Genomic DNA, 18,762 nt, shown 5'->3' on the forward strand with positions numbered 1-18,762 from the left:
AAGGTATGTTATTGTGCTATGATTCCTCCATTTTTTGAAGTTTCAAATTATAATAATTAGTGTTTACATTCTTGTTAAAATGTTTGAAATGAATAAAACTATTGAAATATAAAAAAAAAAAGGACCGTACCCTTTTATGTAATGATGTTTACTTTGAATTTATATTCGTTCACACAAACACTCCATCCATGCTTTTGTTCCGGCCCTCCGGTCCAGTTTAAGAACCCACTGTGGCCCTCGAGTCAAAAAGTTTGCCCACCCCTGTGTTAGACACAAACTCTATTTATTAAAAACTAGAGGCCCGGTGCACGGATTCGTGCACATTGAAAGGAAATCAATTAGAAGGTGGCCGGCGGGGCAGGACTGGGTGAGACAGGCCGAACACGCCCTGGAGCCAACCTCCCGTGGTCCCTCCCCAGCCAGCTGCACCTGGGGTGGCACCAGGGCTCAAAGGCTGTCTGCGGAGTGAGCGAGTGAGCGGGGTCCCTCTAACAGGTCGGTCCCTTGGCCTGGCCTGCGGGGATTGGCTGAAATCGGCAATCCAACATCCCCTGAGGGATCCCGGAGTGCAAGAGGGCACTCTGCAAAGTTGCTGTCGCTCGGCAGCTCTGCATTGAGCGTCTGCCCCCTGGTGGTCAGTGCACATCATACCTATCGGCTGGTCGGCTGGTCGGCCGGTCGGCCAGTCGCTTCGCCTTTTATATATATAGATAACGATACAGCACTGAGTTGAACACGAAGACAAATGGGATGATTTTCAAACCCTCTGCTGGCCACAGGGCAGTTTACCAAGTAGAAAGTCCAGTTCCTATTTCACTGAGTGTTTTCCTCATGAAAGACACAGGCCCTCAAATCCCTCCCCTCAAAAACCTCCGCAGGTGAAACAAGACTCACAAGAGCTCCTGTAATAACACGACAGAGGCCACATGTGGGCCATAACAAACTGTAGCACCTAATATTTTTTTTATATATTTTATTGATATTTTACAGAGAGGAAGGGAGAGGGATAGAGAGCTAGAAACATCGATGAGAGAGAACATCGATCAGCTGCCGACGCTCTATCCACTGAGCCAAACCGGTTTCGGCCTAATATTTTTTTTGTGTGTGTATAAAACTTAGTTAGCTATAAGACTTTGAGTGTAATGTTTAAATACTTTAAATAGCCCTAGCCAGTTTGGCTCAGTGGATGGAACATCGGCCTGCAGACTGAAGGGTCCCGGGTTTGATTCTGGCCGGGGGCACATGCCCGGGTTGAGGGCTCCAGGTGGCCAATCGGTGGTTTTCTCTCATCATTGATGTTTCTATCTCCCTCTCCCTTACTCTCTGAGATCAATGAAAATACATTTTATAAAAAATACTTTCAATAATTACAAAGGTTTATCACTGCACACCATTGCTTACATGATGTCACTTCATAAAGAACCAAACTTCTCGCCCTAACTGGTTTGGCTCAGTGGATAGAGCGTAGGACTGCGGACTGAAGGGTCCCAGGTTCGATTCCGGTCAAGGGCATGTACCTTGGTTGCAGGCACATCCCCAGTAGGGGGTGTGCAGGAGGCAGCTGATCGATGGCTCTCTCTCATCGATGTTTCTAACTCTCTATCCCTCTCCCTTCCTCTCTGTAAAAAATCAATAAAATATATTTTAAAAAAAACAAGAACCAAACTTCTAATTATCGGGTATTCACAGAGAAGTGTGGTCGGTTTTGCCAGAATTTGCTTTATAATGTGACAAAGAACTAGAGTGGGATCGGCCTGTATGCTAACACCCACCTCAACCCCACCACAGCCAGCAAAGCACAGAGGGGCACCGTCTCGGGAACCGGCTGGAACCAAGGCCTGAACACAAGGGAAGGAGCTGGCATGACCCTCACATCCGACCATTAGCCAGGAGAAAACCCTCAAAGGTCAGCTGGGCCGACTACTGCACCTACAGCGGAGAGCTGGGGCAGGGGTAGAAGGAATGATTTCCCAGGGATAAAATTCCCCAGACCCCAGCTGATTAGAAGCAGTAAATCTGTGGCAGAGATGGGGTGGGTGTGGCACTTATTCTTAGGGCCGTGACCTGTGGCAGCTGACAATGCAAGACAAGGCAGAAAAAGTACAGGATGAGACATGGTCCTGAGAACAAAACACGAATGTGAGTCATCACAAAATGGTCTCTACAAATGTGTTATCCTTCATTCAAAAAAGAGGAGATTTACGTGATCTATCTTAGCGGGGTTTCCATCACGACTGTTTTAAGATACACGTCGAGCTCTCATTCAAAGGGGTCCCCTCCGTGCATCTGGAAGGTTCGTTCCCGTGGCATGCCTTCATGCCCGGCAGTGCCAGATAAGCATTATACACACACACTTGCTTCTTGTGGGCCAGCTGAAGTTTGTTTTCGAGATGTGCACACATCTCGTGGACAATAAACAGAGCACTCTGGATTCTGAGGGCTAAATAGCCTGTATACAGATGACAACTTATCTAAATGGCCTGAAATAAAAATAGCTGATGCAAATAAGCCCTCAAGAACGTACAGTACTTAAGCCATTACTAACTACCACGCCCAAGGCCACACGTGAATCAAATAGCATCTTATCAATCCAGTGATACTGTGGGCGTCCAAAGACGGGCAGGTGATGTAGGTAAGAATTTATGGCTCCAGCAAAGTAGCAAGAACATTAGCCTTACATATATCCAACCCATGGTGTGCCTCACTTTTACCTCTTAGCAACAGACAGGAAGAGGTGGCTCTGTGATGAGACACTTCTCCCATTTCTAGACTTTAAATTTGTCCTTTACCACCTTCCTGCTGTCACCTGTCCCCGCCCCCTTGAACTGGGGCAGGGGTAGAAGGAATGATTTCCCAGGAATAAAATTCCCAGACCCGAGCTGATTAGAAGCAATGAATCCGAGGCAGAGATGGGGTGGGTGTGGCACTTATTCTTAGGGCCGTGACCTGTGGCAGCTGACCATGAAAGACCAGGCAGAAAAAGTACAGAATTTATTACAGGATGATCCATGATCCTAAGAACAAAACACGAATGTGGATCATCACAAAATGGTCTCAATTAATGTGTTACTCTTCGGAGGATTACAATGAACAGGGTTTCTGAGGACCGTCCCAAGGTGCTCTCCCCCGTGGCGGGCAGCCCTAGCTACGCACCTGGGCTTGCTCAGGTTGACGCAGCCCACTCACTATCCACCTCCCGGGCACCCTCACTGGGGACCCGGACTCATGCCTCTGCCTTTACATTCTCTGCTATAATTTTTAAAATATATATTTATATTAATTTCAGAGAGAGAGAGAGAAACATCCATGATGAGAGTATCACTGATCGGCTGCCTCCCGCACGCCCCACACTGGGGATCGAGCCCACAACCCGGGCATGTGCCCTGACCGGGAATCGAACCCCGACCTCTTGGTTCATAGGTTGACACTCCACCATTGAGCCATGCCGGCTGGGCTCTCTGCCATAATTTTATCTGGGTTTTCCTCAGCCAAACAAAAACACTACAAAAAAAATTACAGGCCATATCCCTGATGAACATAGATGCAAAAATCCTCAACAAAATAGCAGCAAACTGAATTCAGCAATACATTAAAAGGATCATTCACTATAAGCAAGTGGGATTTCCCCAGGATGCAAGGCTTGTTCAATATCTGCAAGCAACATGATACACCACTTAAACTCAATGCAGGATACAAATCATATGATCAGATCAATAGATGCAGAAAAAGCATTTATCAAAACCCAGCATCCACTTGTGATAAACTTTCAGCAAAGCGGGAAAACAGAGGGAACACACCCCAACAAAATAAAGGCAGCGAGCGTTCCAAATGTTTACTGACCTGACAGGTTTCCACCAGTCACCCTTTCCACAAAGATCCAACTTTAAACACGAGATGCGTCAAAATGCGAAGTGCCAAACCAATCCTCCTTACCTGTCCACGGCTTGTCCGAGGAGCTGCTGCAAGTCCACCTCCTGCTTCCTCAAGCTTCCGAACGAGGACTGACTCTCCACCAGGCCTTTGCCTCCGACATTCAGCTTGACCTTCCCCAGTGCCGTCTCGATGGCCCCACTCACGTGGTTTTCAAACTTGCCCTCGTATTTCACAAAGTCCGACTCCACCACCACTGCAGTAAATGAGACGTGTATCTGATGATGACACGGCCCCCTCTGTGCCTCAGGTCACCTCGCTTTCCAATCCTGTGCGGACCCGTGGGAAACACGAGGCTTGCACCCCAAATGGAAAGGTGGCCGCCACGCCGTGTGTGGGCACCTGGGTGCTGAGAGCTGGTGTGAGTGCACGGATGGCCAGGGGCCCTACTGGGGACTTTTTTGGTTTTTTTATCTCTCAATTCCAATACAAACATGTATAAACAAGGACACATATAGTACCTGTGGAACTGAATGAATATTTGTCAAGTAAACATCCATTTAACCATTCTCCTGGTGAAGAAATAGAATATTTTGAATGGGTGCTTTTCCGGGGTGAAAGGACGAGTGACGATGACATGGAAACAGAAAAAAGAGCCGGCCCAGCCAGGACACACACCAGAGTCCTGCTTACGCGGTAGCTGGCAGGCTGGCCACCGGGCCTCACCCGTGGGGATCTGCCCTTCCCACCCACCGGTCCTGGAGAACACTCCCCCGGCCTTCACGGCCATCTCCCTGAAAATAAGTCCCTTCGCAGACTTATCTGATGATATCTGACCTCTACCCAGGCAGGCAGTTCCTTGTCACGCAATTCCTTATCTCTGTCTTTCTGCCGTCAGCGGGCCTGCCCTTCCCCCTCCCTCAACCACCACCCCGGAACACACGAGCTCCAGACTCTCCATTCCTCCTCCCCGGCGCCCAGGCACTAAGGAAGATGCTACCACCCACCTGGTGTCCGGCTTCCGGCAGGTCTCCTGGGAACTGCCAAGCGCCTCATCTGGTCATACCCAGGTGCTGCCTTAGAGATCTGCCCTTATCTGACCACCAAAGATAAATACCTGATGATCTCATACCTGAGCGGCCATTCTCCCGATTTCTATTGCTTAGGTTTTTTTCATCCAACCGAATACCAACCATCACAAAAACAGCCTCAGTCATCATCACTCCGGAACGTACCCTGGGAGTCTCTGAGGAAGTTCACACTTGGCTTTTTCCATTTCCCTGACCCAAGGGTCGCAGGTTCGATTCTGGGCAAGGGCACGTACCTCAGCTGCAGGCTCCATCCCTGGCCCCAGTCGGGACATGTGCAGAAGGCAACCAATCGACGTGTCCCTCTCACATCTGATGTGTCTCTCTCTGTCTCTCTCCCTCCCTTCCATACTCTCTAAAAATCAATGGGGGGAAAATATACTTGGGTGAGGATTAACAAAAAAATAAAAAAAATTAAGCTATCACTTTTCATGTCAGGTCTGCAGAATGATGTCACTTGAAGAAAAGAGATGTTTTCAAGGCGATAGGCAAGGAACAGGGAAAAATCACAAGGTACCACCTTACAGTCACTCAAGACAATCTGCGTCTAGATTAGAAGAATCATCATCTCCTGTTCTGGGGCTAATTGCAAACAAGAAGAAACATACCTGGACTCAGACACTTGTCTTCTGTAAGCACATCTCCAAGGGCGACGGATAAAGACTGGTATTTGGGTCTCTGCCAGCACCAGAATCTGTGTTTTTTGGTCACCAGACTTAGAAGCTGTAACTTATCAGAGTCATTCAGGTTCGATACTGCGATCAGGTTACCGCCATCATCAACTTCTCTAAGAAAATTCCTTGTTGCTTTGGCAAACATTTTGAGAACTCCGGATTACCTGGAAAAATAAGGTTATCCCAAATTAAATAAGTTATTATTTTGTGACTCTTTTTTCCTAAAATTACCTGATTCCTCCCTCGTATCTATCAGTATACATGAAAAAATACCTTCTCTCTAGAAAATTCTCTAGCTTGAGTTCAGAAGATGGAAAAGAAATCAAAGTGGAAAACTGAAAGAAATGTGTGTATAAGTCAGGATAAGTGAGGCTCTGCTTCAGAAACAAATAACCTCTAAATCTCAGTGGCTTGTGCCAAAAAAGGTGTATCTCTTCCTCCCACTACATGGCCAATATAGGAGGACGGGTGAGCTACGGCATCACAGTCATTTGGGGATGCAGACTGAAGGGGCAGCCAGCACCCGAGCAGGGTCAGTCATCATCTGAAAGTCTCACCCAAGCAATGAAATGCTCTGGCCCCAAACTGACATGCATCATGTCTGCTCACAGTTTGTTAGAACTAGTCACATGGCTTCAGCCAATGATTATGCTCAGGAAATACAATCCTACACCAAGTGTTTGGAAGGCAGAGACCTGGAAATATCTGCGGAACAACATACTGACCACCCCGATTTGATCTTACATATGACCACTTCTAATGGACTTTTTCTCTGCCCTGTGTGATTTCCCCTATTCATAAATGGAAAGTAACCAGCTAGTACTTTTTAACCCAGAAATGAAGGCCTCACTCTTCAGCTCGAGGAAGAAAGAAGAGACACATTGGAAGATATTAAAGGACTGTATTCAGTGAATGAATTATAGGCCATTCAATAAATGGTGCTAGAACCACTGGTATAATCATCTGGGAAAAATAAAGTCAGATCCCGACCTCATGCCACACACAAGAGCAAATTCCCAATAGATTGGATATGGTGTGTTTTTTAAGGAAAAATGAAACCATAAAGATACTATAAGAAAATACAGAAATATTTATACAATTGTAAAATGAGAAAGGCCTTTAGGAAGACAATGAAAAACTGAAAAAAAAATTGTAGTATTTATAACAAAGGACTAGAATACTTTATAAAGAATTTCACAGATAAAGTTTTTAAAATGCTATAGTATAAACATAAGCAAAGGTTATTAACAATTCACAATACATAACTATACATGTCTGCACACACAAATACACACCTATATAAGCATTCTTTTAAAAAAGCACAAACTGAAATAACATTTTTAAAAATATATTTTATTGATTTTTTTACAGAGAGAAAGGGAGAAGGATAGAGGGTTAGAAACATCGATAAGAGAGAAACATCGATCAGCTGCCTCCTACACACTCCCTACTGGATGTGCCCGCAACCAAGGTACATGCCCTTGACCGGAATCGAACCTGGGACCCTTGAGTCCGCAGGCCGACGCTCTGTCCACTGAGCCAAACCGACCAGGGCTGAAATAACAGTTTTTAAAACTTCCCATGGTCAAAGGTTAAAATGTCTAATGGACAAGAACTGTGTTTTATTTGTTTTTGTACCTTGGTGTCTGCGGGCACATAGATAATAAAATCATAGAATGTGACAGCTGGGAATAATCTTATATGTTAACTAATTTAACACCCTTTTTTTCATGTGAACCTCCTCCGGGAAATCAGAAAACATTTCTCTTTACCTATCACTAGGTCTCCACTAAAAAAACTCTTCTTAGATTAATGTGCAGCTACCTAACTCTGTTCTTGTACATTAACAAGAATGAACATTTAAGGAAGAAATTCTGAAACACGCAAAAAGTTCCTTTCTGTTCAACAGCGAGCTGCAAAGAAGGAAAAGTACATATGCTCAGGTTCTCATCTCTATACTTATCACTCTACGAAGCACAAGGATCTTACATGCAATGGATCCCTCGTTCACTCATCGAAACAATTATGGAACCACTCATTAATTATTAAGCACCTACTATACCCAGGTACCATGTTTAAGCACTTAGGATACAGACACAAAAAGTAGTTTCTCTCCTTAATGAGCTACTAGTTTGACGGTCAGGTGGAGAAATGAGCAGCTAAGTGTTACCTGGATATTGGCACAGATTGCTACAAGGAATGAAGCAAGAAAAAGGCATCTAAGTCCAACTGGAGAGAAGCATAGGGTCACAGAAAGCACATCTGGTCTTTCTACATCCACCCGAAGTAGGTGGCACCCAAGCTGCATTTTGTGGGCTAAGAGCACCATAAGGACTCTAGCGAATGAGCAGCCATTCTAACAGCCTCGCGCGTGCAGGAGGCGGTGAGGTGGGGAGCATAACATGAGGCGAGACTGGTGACCAGCAGACACATGATGTCCAGGAGACACCCTTCTGTGTGGAGATGCCCATCCCCACTTCCTCGACAGACCTGGGGTTGCTTTTCAGGCTCTGGGATTGGTTCCTGCACCAGAGTGGAGGGTTCTAGAGTGGGGAAGGGCAAAGGACACGGATGAGGGGCCCTCAGCCCAGGTCTGGGGAGGAGAGACCGTGCCAATGTGACCGTTGCTGTACCCATGAGCTAGACCCGGGCCAGAACATAGACTGCTTCCCGTACACCGCCTCAGGGCTGTCTGACTGTAATGAATGCTTTCCTTCTGACCTAAGCCGGTACCTCTCCGTGCCCCAGGGGTGCTAGCTCCTGGAACAGGCCTTCTCCTGACCCAGGCAAGCCTGTAAGGTATTTCCCGCACCTGGGACCAATCCCATACCATCCATACTGCCCTGTTCTATTTAATTAGTTGGCATCTGTCAAGCGGCATGGAAGACACCCACTTCATTTGCAGTCGCCCCAATACACCCCGTAAGTTTCCCTGAATAAACTCTGTTCGTTGCCAGACCGGAGTGCCTGCGTCTTTCTTCTTGTCTTTTCCTGCCCTCCACTTACGAGGTAGATTTTCAGTCTCGGGCTTTTCCCTGAGTCTGTGTACAAACAAGGTCCTGAAGATGCATGCCTCCCGCTGGGGGCCCCAGCAGCAGGAGCCCTGGAGGGGGAGCGGGGGGAACACGGGTATAGAGAGCAATGTGATCAGAGTGGTGACTTAAAAAGACGTTTTGGAAGCAAAATAGGAAACCGCTGGAAGGGAACAGGATTAGAGGTGAACAAGTGCTGAACCATGTCAGTGGCAGAAGGATAGAAAAGACGCTGGTTTGGTGGTTTCCCCAGAATCTGGCTGGATGTAAGGGTGGGGAAGAAAGGGAGGCTCAGGGTGGGTTGGCTGATGAGATGGGGATGCCTGGGACCAAGAGAGGGAATTCAGGAGGAAGCAGATGGGTGGGGAACAATAAGGCTGCACTGGCTGAGAGCTTGTGTAGGATAAGGTGCAGGGTTCATTTTGCCAAACACGGGAGGAAAGACGTTTTAACAAAACAAGTTCCCCCCAGTGGCCTGTGGGAGTTCACCCTGCTTGTCCCAGAGAGGAACTGCAGCCGAGTCTGCCTCGGTTTCCCATCGATCTCAGGACCTCTACTTTGACGGTTTCTTTTCTGGAACAACTTGAAAGGAAGTTCACTAACTTGCCTTCAGATCGAACAGGTTGCCATTACAAAACAAAGCAAAAGCTCACAAAACCCAGGTGTGGTGAACAGCAAAGCCTTGGTAATGACACCAGTTCTCCCAGAGGGACTGAGGAAAAAGAAAGGGAACTCCTAAGTTGACTTTCTTCATCTAACATCAAACAGCCCTTTTTCCTTCTTGACAGGGTAGGTTGCTTTAGGAAGAGCTAATGGAGGTGGCTGCTGCTTTGTAGGTGTTTGTTCTAATCAGGCTCATCCAATCAAGGAGTTCTGCGAATATTCTCCTTCTGAAGTTAAATTAGAGGGTTCTTTTTTATTACGTGTGAATACACAATATATTGACATGGCTCAACTATCTACACTATAAAAAAATATACACACCAAGAAATACCTTTCCTCTCTGGTCCCATCTACCCTTTCATCCCTCTCCCCTTCGGATATATCGCCTTTGTGTTCTTTATACAAATACAAGTAAAAAGGAGTCTACGCCGAGCTGCACCTGGCTTTCTGTCCTGTAGCAATATATCCTGGAGAGCTTTTCATGTTAGTCCTTCACCACAGCCGCACAATGCTCCATCACAGGACACACCACTGTTTATTTAATCGGTCCTGTATCGCTCACCTCTTGGGTTATTTCTACATTTATTGTTATTATAAAAATGCCACACTAGGAGAGGATCCAAAATGGCGGCGTAGGTAAACACCTAAACTGCTGCCTCGCACAACAATTTCAAAACTACAACTAAAAGACAAAACGTCTATCACCCAGAACCACGGGAAAGCTGACTGAGTGGAAGTTCTACAACTAGAAGGAAAGAGAAAAGAGCAGTGAGACATGCACAAGTGCTGAAAAGCTGAGGTACGGAGGCACGCGTATCAGGCTGGCGGCGGGCGACTGGGAGTGCTGCTTTTTTCAACCCGAAGGGAGATAAGCTCTCAATTATTCCGAACTCCAGTTTCTGGGGAGACGTGGGGAACCCAAACTCCTACGGGGAAAAGTTGGACTGTCTGCCATCGGGTTGGAAAGTGAGGGAGGCTTGCTTGCAGGGCTGCGCACAGAAATAATTGTTTACTGCACTGGGGCACGAGATGCGGGGACGCAGTCAGAGACACAGAGCCAGCTAACTGGCAGTCAACGCTGTTTGCCACGCCCTAGCCTAGTGATGCCCTGAGACCCCGCCCTGCACAATCTACAAACCCACCAAAGCTCCAAGCAGCGGCTTTAGCATATGAATGGCCTGCCCTATTGCAGCTTAAGCTAGCAAACTTGCAGCCCGGGTCAGACAGCTCCAAAACCTCCAAACCCCAAGCAAAGAGAAAACTGTAGTTCTCGCTGTAGCTCCTGCTGGGTGGCCTCAGACAGTAGCTGACCTGCACCCCATTGGAGATCCAGAAGTCAGTGTACCTAGTGATCAGTGTGAGACACCAGATTTCCTCACATCCATAAGTGACACATTCAAGAGTCAGACTCAGTGAGCACCAAAGTCCCACTGAAACAAGTCCTGCACCATAAGTGTGTCTCCAGCGCAGCAGTTCTTCCATTATAGACACAGCGGGTCCTCACAGCCAATTGGCCTGGAGGTCAATTCCTCCCAGTGTACCAACAGCAATCAAAGCTTAACTACACCAAGACTTTGCACTCAGCCCACAAAGGGGTGTACCAAAGGCGTCCACCTCAAGTGATTGGGGAGGCTGAGCTACTGGCCCCTATAGGTCACCTACCACACAAAGCCACTCCATCAAAACAGGGAAGCAACCAAAATGCAGAGACAAAGAAACATGTCAGAAATGAAAGAAATGGAGGAAAGCAAACTACTGGATGACATAGAGTTCAGAACCACATTTATAAGGTTACTCAAGAATCTTCTAAAAACCGCTGAGGAACTTAGTGAGACCTTTAAGGATCTTAATGAGAATGCCAAAAAAATGGAAAAGGACCAGTGAGAAATTAAGCATACACTGTCTGAAATAAAGAATATACAGAAATTCAACTGTAGATCAAAGGACCTCAAGAATCAAACCAAAGATCTGAAATATGAGGAAACAAAAAACACCCAACCAGAAAAACAAAACGAAAAAAGAATCCAAAAATATGAAGATAGTGTAAGGAGCCTCTGGGACAACTTTAAGCGTACCAACATCCGAATTATTGGGGTGCCAGAAGAAGAGAGAGAGCAAAATATTGAAAACCTATTAGAAGAAATAATGACAGAAAACTTTCCCCACCTGGTGAAAGAAATAGACTTACAAGTCCAGGAAGCGCACAGAACCCAAACAAGAGGAATCCAAAGAGGACCACACCAAGACACATCATAATTAAAATGCCAAGGGCAAAAGACAAAGAGAGAATATTAAAAGCAGCAAGAGAAAAATGGTTAGTTACCTACAAGGGAGTACCCATACGACTGTCAGCTGATTTCTCAACAGAAACAATGCAGGCCAGATGGGAGTGGCAAGAAATATTCAAAGTGATGAACAGCAAGAACCTACAACCAAGATTACTCTACCCAGCAAAGCTATCATTCAGAGTTGAAGGTCAGATAAAGAGCTTCACAGACAAGAAAAAGCTAAAGGAGTTCATCACCACCAAACCAGGATTACATGAAATGCTGAAGGGTATTCTTTAAGAAGAGGAAGAAGAAGAAAAAGGTAAAGATAAATATTATGAACAACAAAATGACATCAAATACATACCTACCAACAAGTGAATCTAAAAATCAAGTGAATAAAAAATCTGAAGAACAGAATGGACTGGTGAATATAATAGAATCAGGGAGATAGAAAGGGAGTGGACTGATAATTCTCAGGGGGAAGGGGGTGTGAGGGGTGCAGGAAGAGATTGGACAAAAATCTTACACCTATGGATGAGGACAGTGGCGGGGGGTAAGGGCATGGGATGGGGTGGGGTGGGGAATCAGGTGGAAGGGAGCTATGGTGGGGGGGAAGAGGAACACCTGTAATAATCTGAACAATAAAGATTTATTAAAAATAAATTAATAAAGTCCATTCTAGAAGCAAAAAAAAAAAAAAAAAATGCCACACTAAATACTCCTAAATGTATGTCTTCTTCATACATGGGCAAGAGTACCTGAAGGGAGATTTTTAGGAGAGGGACTGCAAGGTCAGTGGGTAAATGCATCTATAATCCATAGGTTGTACCATTTTGTAGTCACCAATGAGATATGAAACTATCAGTATCAACAACAGTGTTATCCATTTTTTGTGTTTGTGTCAGTCTCATGGGTGAAAAATGGCATCTCAATACAGTTTCAAGTTACATTATTTTAATATAAATGACATAAGCCTCTCTTATTTAAAGCCTTGTGTATGTATTTCTGTTTCTTAACTGTGACACTGGCCCATTTTCTATTGCCTCTTTTTTTCTTTCTCTTTCTTTATTCCTAGCAACTTTTGATATAATAAATCAGGCAGGCTCTAGGCTAGAAATTCAATACAACAGAGTTAGTCATTGGGAGATAAGTTGCCATACCATTCTGAAACATCTAATGTAACTGTCTGGCCAGGAAGAATTCAGTAATTTTTAGTTTTTAAGAATTAGCGCTAACGGAAGGATCTAAAGCCCATGTTGCCTGACAGACAAGCACGAAACTATCTCAACTAAGCAGAAGCCAGACTTCAGATTCAAATTTCTAGAATGCTCCCACCTGGAAGGAGGTGAAAATGGCGTCAGGAGAGATCCAGCTCTAAATGCTCGTGGCCCAAACCCCCCTGCCCCTCTCCACTGCCCCATAGCCCTGGGCTCTCACTGTGAGAATTCTATCAGCAGATGGCCCCTGTCTCCTGCCATGTGGCTTCCCAGTTCCAAGCAGGACTCAGAGAGCTGAGGTGAATGTGGTCAGGGCATGCATGCTTGACTCAGATTCCTGGACAAGAGGCTCCAAGGAAGAGACCAAGAAAGCAAGACAACACTAAGTCAGAAGGGCACATGGAAGGGGAACCAAGATGGCAGCGTAGATAAACACCTAAACTGCTGCCTCGCACAACCATTTCAAAACTACACCTAAAAGACAAAACGTCTATCACCCAGAACCACGGGAAAGCTGGCTGAGTGGAAGTTCTACAACTAGAAGGAAAGAGAAAAGAGCAGTGAGACGTGCACAAGCGCTGAAAAGCTGAGGTACGGAGGCGCGCGAATCGGGCTGGCGACGGGCGACTGGGAGCACTGCTTTTTTCAACCCGAAGGGAAACAAGCTCCTGATTACTCTGAACTCCAGTCTCTGGGGAAACGCTGGGGACCCAAACTCCTATGGGGAGAAGCTGGACTGTCTGCCATCGGGTCGGAAAGTGAGGGTGGCTTTCTTGCAGAGGTGCACGCAGCAATCATTGTTTACTGCGCTGGAGCGCAGGGCGCGGGGACTTGGAAACGCGGAGACGCAGAGACGGCTGACTGGCAGCCATCACTGTTTGCCACGCCCTAGCCTAGTGACTCCCTGAGACACCACCCTGCACAATCTACAAACCCACCCAAGCTCCATGCAGCAGTTTTGCATATAAATAGTCTTCCCTATCACAGCTTAACCTAACAAACTGCAGCTCTGGTCAGACAGCTCCAAAACCTCCAAACCCCAAGCAAAGAGGAGAAAACTGTAGTTCTCGCTGTAGCTCCTGCTGGGTGGCCTCAGACAGTAGCTGACCTGCACCCCATTGGAGATCCAGAAGCCAGTGTACCTAGTGGTCAGTGTGAGACGACACCAGATTTCAATTCCTCACATCCATAAGTGACACATTCAAGAGGCAGACTCAGTGAACACCAAAGCCCCACTGAAGCAAGTCCTACCCCATAAGCGTGTCTCCAGCGCAGCAGTTCTTCCATTATAGACACAGCGGGTCCTCACAGCCAATTGGCCTGGAGGTCAATTCCTCCCAGTGTACCAACAGCAATCAAGGCTTAACTACACCAAGACTTTGCACTCAGCCCACAAAGGGGTGCACCAAGAGTGTCCACCTCAGGTGATAGGCTGAACCACTGGTCACCTACCACAGAAAACCACTCCATCAACACAGGGAAGCACCATAATGCGGAGACAAAGAAACATGTCACAAATGAAAGAAATGGAGGAAAGCAAACTACTGGACATAGAGTTCAAAACCACATTTATAAGGTTACTCAAGAATCTTCTAAAAACTGCCAAGAAACTTGATGAGACCTCTGAGGAGCTTAGTGAGACCTTCAAGGACCTTAATGAGAATGCCAAAAAAATGGAAAAGGACCAGTCAGAAATTAAGCATACACTGTCTGAAATAAAGAATATACAGAAATTCAACTGTAGATCAAAGGACCTCAAGAATCAAACCAAAGATCTGAAATATGAGGAAACAAAAAATACCCAGCCATAAAGACAAAAAGAAAAAAGAATCCAAAAATATGAAGATAGTGTAAGGAGCCTCTGGGACAACTTTAAGCGTACCAAAATCCGAATTATTGGGGTGCCAGAAGAAGAGAGAGAGCAAAATATTGAAAACCTATTAGAAGAAATAATGACAGAAGACTTTCCCCACCTGGTGAAAGAAATAGACTTACAAGTCCAGGAAGCGCACAGAACCCATACAAGAGGAATCCAAAGAGGACCACACCAAGACACATCATAATTAAAATGCCAAGGGCAAAAGACAAAGAGAGAATATTAAAAGCAGCAAGAGAAAAATGGTTAGTTACCTACAAGGGAGTACCCATACGACTGTCAGCTGATTTCTCAACAGAAACAATGCAGGCCAGATGGGAGTGGCAAGAAATATTCAAAGTGATGAACAGCAAGAACCTACAACCAAGATTACTCTACCCAGCAAAGCTATCATTCAGAGTTGAAGGTCAGATAAAGAGCTTCACAGACAAGAAAAAGCTAAAGGAATTCATCACCACCAAACCAGGATTATATGAAATGCTGAAGGGTATTCTTTAAGAAGAGGAAGAAGAAGAAAAAGGTAAAGATAAAAATTATGAACAACAAATACATACTACCAACAAGTGAATCTAAAAATCAAGTGAATAAAAAATCTGAAGAACAGAATGGACTGATGAATATAATAGAATCAGGGACATAGAAAGGGAGTGGACTGACAATTCTCAGGGGGAAGAGGGTGTGAGGGGTGTGGGAAGAGATTGGACAAAAATCTTACACCTATGGATGAAGACAGTGGCGGGGGGTAAGGGCATGGGGTGGGGTGGGGATTCAGGTGGAGGGGAGCTATGGGGGAAAAAAAAGAGGAACACCTGTAATAATCGGAACAATAAAGATTTATGAAGAGGAGGAGGAGGAGGAGGAGGAGGAGGAGGAGGAGGAGGAGGAGGAGGAGGAGGAGAAGGGGGGCACATGGCCAACTGGGGCCACTGGCTCCAGGGAGCAGAGTCCTAAAGGTAGTTGCCAAAGGAATGAATGCATGAGAAGATACTGTGACCACCACTGTCCGGACTTAAGCCTGATTCAGAGCGATGGGAGTAAAATCTTTCAATTCAAGACTCCCCTCCGGAGCAGCTCTGGTTGATCACCAGGCCTCCGCTTGCATAGTTCCAGGGAAGAAACCTCAATGTCAAAATAAACTACATCAAGCAGGGGAAGGGGTAACTGTGTGTTGAGTGCCCGCTATGTGCCAGGCATTGGGCTAAATCCTCTCGACGCATTTCCTCGTTTAATCTGCACAACAGCCCTGAGGAGGCACGGTGCGCATGTTACAGATGTGGAAACCGAAGTTCAAAGTAACCTGCCCAACATCACAAGAAAAAGCAGCAGCAGCCCTGACATCCAGAAGTTGCTGGGTCCTATGACCTCGCCCCGGTGGTGCAAGGCGCGGGCCAGGCATCCCCCGGTGAACTCCGACATGTCACAGGACGTCAGGCAAGGCCACGCTGGCCACGACAAATCAAGACGAAAACCAAGGCCTCTCATAATCTTGCCTGAACATAGACAAAATCTGAAAACTGTCCAAACCAGAAAAATGACCACACACCCCCACTACTGCCACCACGCCTGGCTGACGGCTGTTTCTTGCCAACCACAGCGTCAGCCTTCCCTCCTTGGAGACAAGATTTAGGAAGCTACTCAGTACAATTTCCCCACTTCCTGGCAGCGGCCATCAGAGAGCCAAGTCCCGTTTCCTTACCTCTCCCCCAAACCCTTTCACTCCTTTCTAACACCCCCTTACTGAGACCCACACCCCCAGGGTTCCTCCTGGTGTGTCTCCCTCGGTGCAACAAGCAACAGACCCAACTTGGAGCTCAATGTCACATGAGAGGGTTAACGCTGAGCCTGGCTCCCAACGAGGCCCACCTGCCTCCCAACCTGAGCCCTCAGCACCCTACTCAGGCGACTCCTCGGGCAGTTTTTTTAATTTGTTTTTGGTGTTTTGTTTTGTTTTTTAATTTGGGCTACAAGTGACTCATTTTGTAAAGAAAGAAAGTGTGCTCGAAAGGGTAAACTTCCGTGATGGTGGAAGCAAAAATCAGGGCTCTGGAGCACGCTGTTTCCCCACTCCCGAGGGGATGAGACAGCACTGGACTTGTCTCACAGTGAACTGCTTCACGTTTTGGATTATTTTCAGTTTCCTCAATAACACGGTGAAAGAGAACCTATTGAAACAGTGTCATTCTTTTATGTCATCTCTGGTGCTCGGGCCCTAGTAGCTGAGCTTACTTTTGTAAGACAAATTCAAGACCAAGTACCCTATCATTTCTTTCTGAACTAAAAATCATTATATGAAATTAAACACACACACACACACACACACACACACACACATACACACACACAAATGATGGTTACAAGACAGGCAGGAGCTGGGAAAGGCGTCAAGGTAAGGCAGCAAAGGCTTTTGGGAAGAGAGGGTGATGAAGACTGGTGCCCTTTAGGGTTCAAAAAAGAACAAAAAGAAACGCAGGGCCGGGACCTGCCAGCTTCCTCCTACAGCACGAGCTGAGGGGCGGCAGCTGGGAGCTGGGCCCCATTTCTCGGCTCTAATTGCCTGCGTTCAGCTTCCCCGCTGTTTGCCTTGATCAGAGGGGCACGCTGGCGGTGGATCTTCATTTACTGTGACTTACTCAGCTGTCTCTCCGGCCGCACAGCCCCGTTCCACTCCACGGGGACTCCGCTGTCCATCTGCCTCCCGGGACAGCGACAGCTAGACCTCCATCCCTCATCCCTGCTCCCGCCCTGGCGCACAGGAGGCGCTCCACGAAGGATGCTACCTAACGCCCCGCACCAGCCCCCCAGGAGCCGCCTTCTCTCTGGGAAGCGGCTCCGCACGTGAGGGCCCCGGGGCCGGGCGGCAGCTGCGACGCCCTCCCACCCGGGCCGAGAACACGGGAGACCTGGCTCCCCCATCCAGACCCAGGCGGATGGGGCTCGCTCCGGTGCAGAGACTGAAACCGTGTCTGTGGGCGCTCTGCCGGCCCCCGGCCCCCAGGAGGGGAAACCTCCGCACGCACACCCCGCAGAGAAACAGGAACAAAGCCTGAAGGAGTGGGGAGGGGTGGTGGCGCGGGAAGACGATGCCAGCTGCCCTGGCAACCAGCGGGGAAGGCAGTGGCAGCGCGAAGGGGAGGAGGGGCATGGGGAAGGGGTTGGGGGGCTTAGGGGAGGGGTACTGGGAAGGGGGGACAGGAGGGGGCGCCACGCGGGCAGCTGTCCAGACGCCGGCAGCCGACGGACCTCCCTTAGAAGGGACAGAGGAGGGGGGTCCCGGAGAGGGAAGGGGCGCCCACACTTACCTCCCGCGACCGCAGCTCAGCCCCCGCAGCCGCGCGCCCGGCGCGGACCAAGTCAGGGATGCCAGGGCGGGGGCGGGGGCGGGGGCGGGGGCTCGCGGGGCCAAGGGCGGTCTGGCGGGACCTTTGCTCGTCCCCGCCCCCTGGAGCCCGGGACGCGCGGGAGCTGGGGGCCGCGGGCGCGCCCGGCGGAGGCGGCGGGAGGGGGCGCTGTGCGCGGCGCGGGGAGGCTGGCGCGCGCCGCGGGCCTGGAGCCGGGCTGCAGCCGAGGTGGGACCGGGATGGCCGGCTGCGTCCCGAGACCTGCCCAAAGGCCCGGAGAGAGCAGGTTCCCTTTCTTCAAGGACCAAGGGCTGCCGCAGCGGGTCCTGGGCGCCCTAGGGATCGCCCCGAGGCCTCACCTGCCGCCCGCTGCGCCTGGAAGTGGCCGCACCCGCCCGCCGCCGACGCCGTGTGGACTGGCACTGTGGCTTCACGTGCCGGGGAGTGTCCGGATTTGTGGTGTGACTGTGCCTACACGCGGTCCTGACGCTTACTGATAATTCGTGTGACTATACTCGAGTTCCTCGAGGGCAGAATCCAACATCTCTCACACAGTAGGTGCTCAGCGAGAGCCCAGTGAGGCTGAGCATAGTTGGTGCCCCCAATTGCTTGCTGATGGGCTGACGAACATCCATGCTTCCAGGCAGTATCCTGGGTATCTTCTTGGCGGCGCTCCGCCAGGCTGAGAAACGTGGGGAACGCAAGTGCTGCCCTGAGGACTTCCACGCAGGAGT

General features: G+C 48.2%; 1 protein-coding gene across 5 annotated transcripts in view; it reads right to left on the reverse strand.

The window, feature by feature from the left end:
* GSDME (gasdermin E) overlaps nucleotides 1–18,508 on the reverse strand; it is a 40,348-nt gene extending 21,840 nt beyond the window's left edge. For 2 of the 5 annotated variants that reach the window (XM_080664143.1, XM_080664146.1), the window contains exons 1-3: nucleotides 18,388–18,508; nucleotides 5,567–5,796; nucleotides 3,934–4,126 (exon numbers count right to left, since the gene is read on the reverse strand). In XM_080664143.1, coding sequence (XP_080520269.1) covers nucleotides 3,934–4,126; nucleotides 5,567–5,777 — 404 coding nt within the window. In that variant the 5' untranslated portion in view covers nucleotides 5,778–5,796; nucleotides 18,388–18,508. Of the gene's footprint in view, nucleotides 1–3,933; nucleotides 4,127–5,566; nucleotides 5,797–17,320; nucleotides 17,436–17,989; nucleotides 18,139–18,387 lie in introns of those variants that run through there. The other 3 variants (XM_080664142.1, XM_080664145.1, XM_080664144.1) reach the window with 2 other exon arrangements.
* Between the last annotated feature and the right edge of the window lie 254 nt (nucleotides 18,509–18,762).

The sequence above is a fragment of the Plecotus auritus genome (genome assembly GCF_963455305.1).
Source record: "Plecotus auritus genome assembly, chromosome: 4".
NCBI classification, from domain to species: domain Eukaryota; kingdom Metazoa; phylum Chordata; class Mammalia; order Chiroptera; family Vespertilionidae; genus Plecotus; species Plecotus auritus.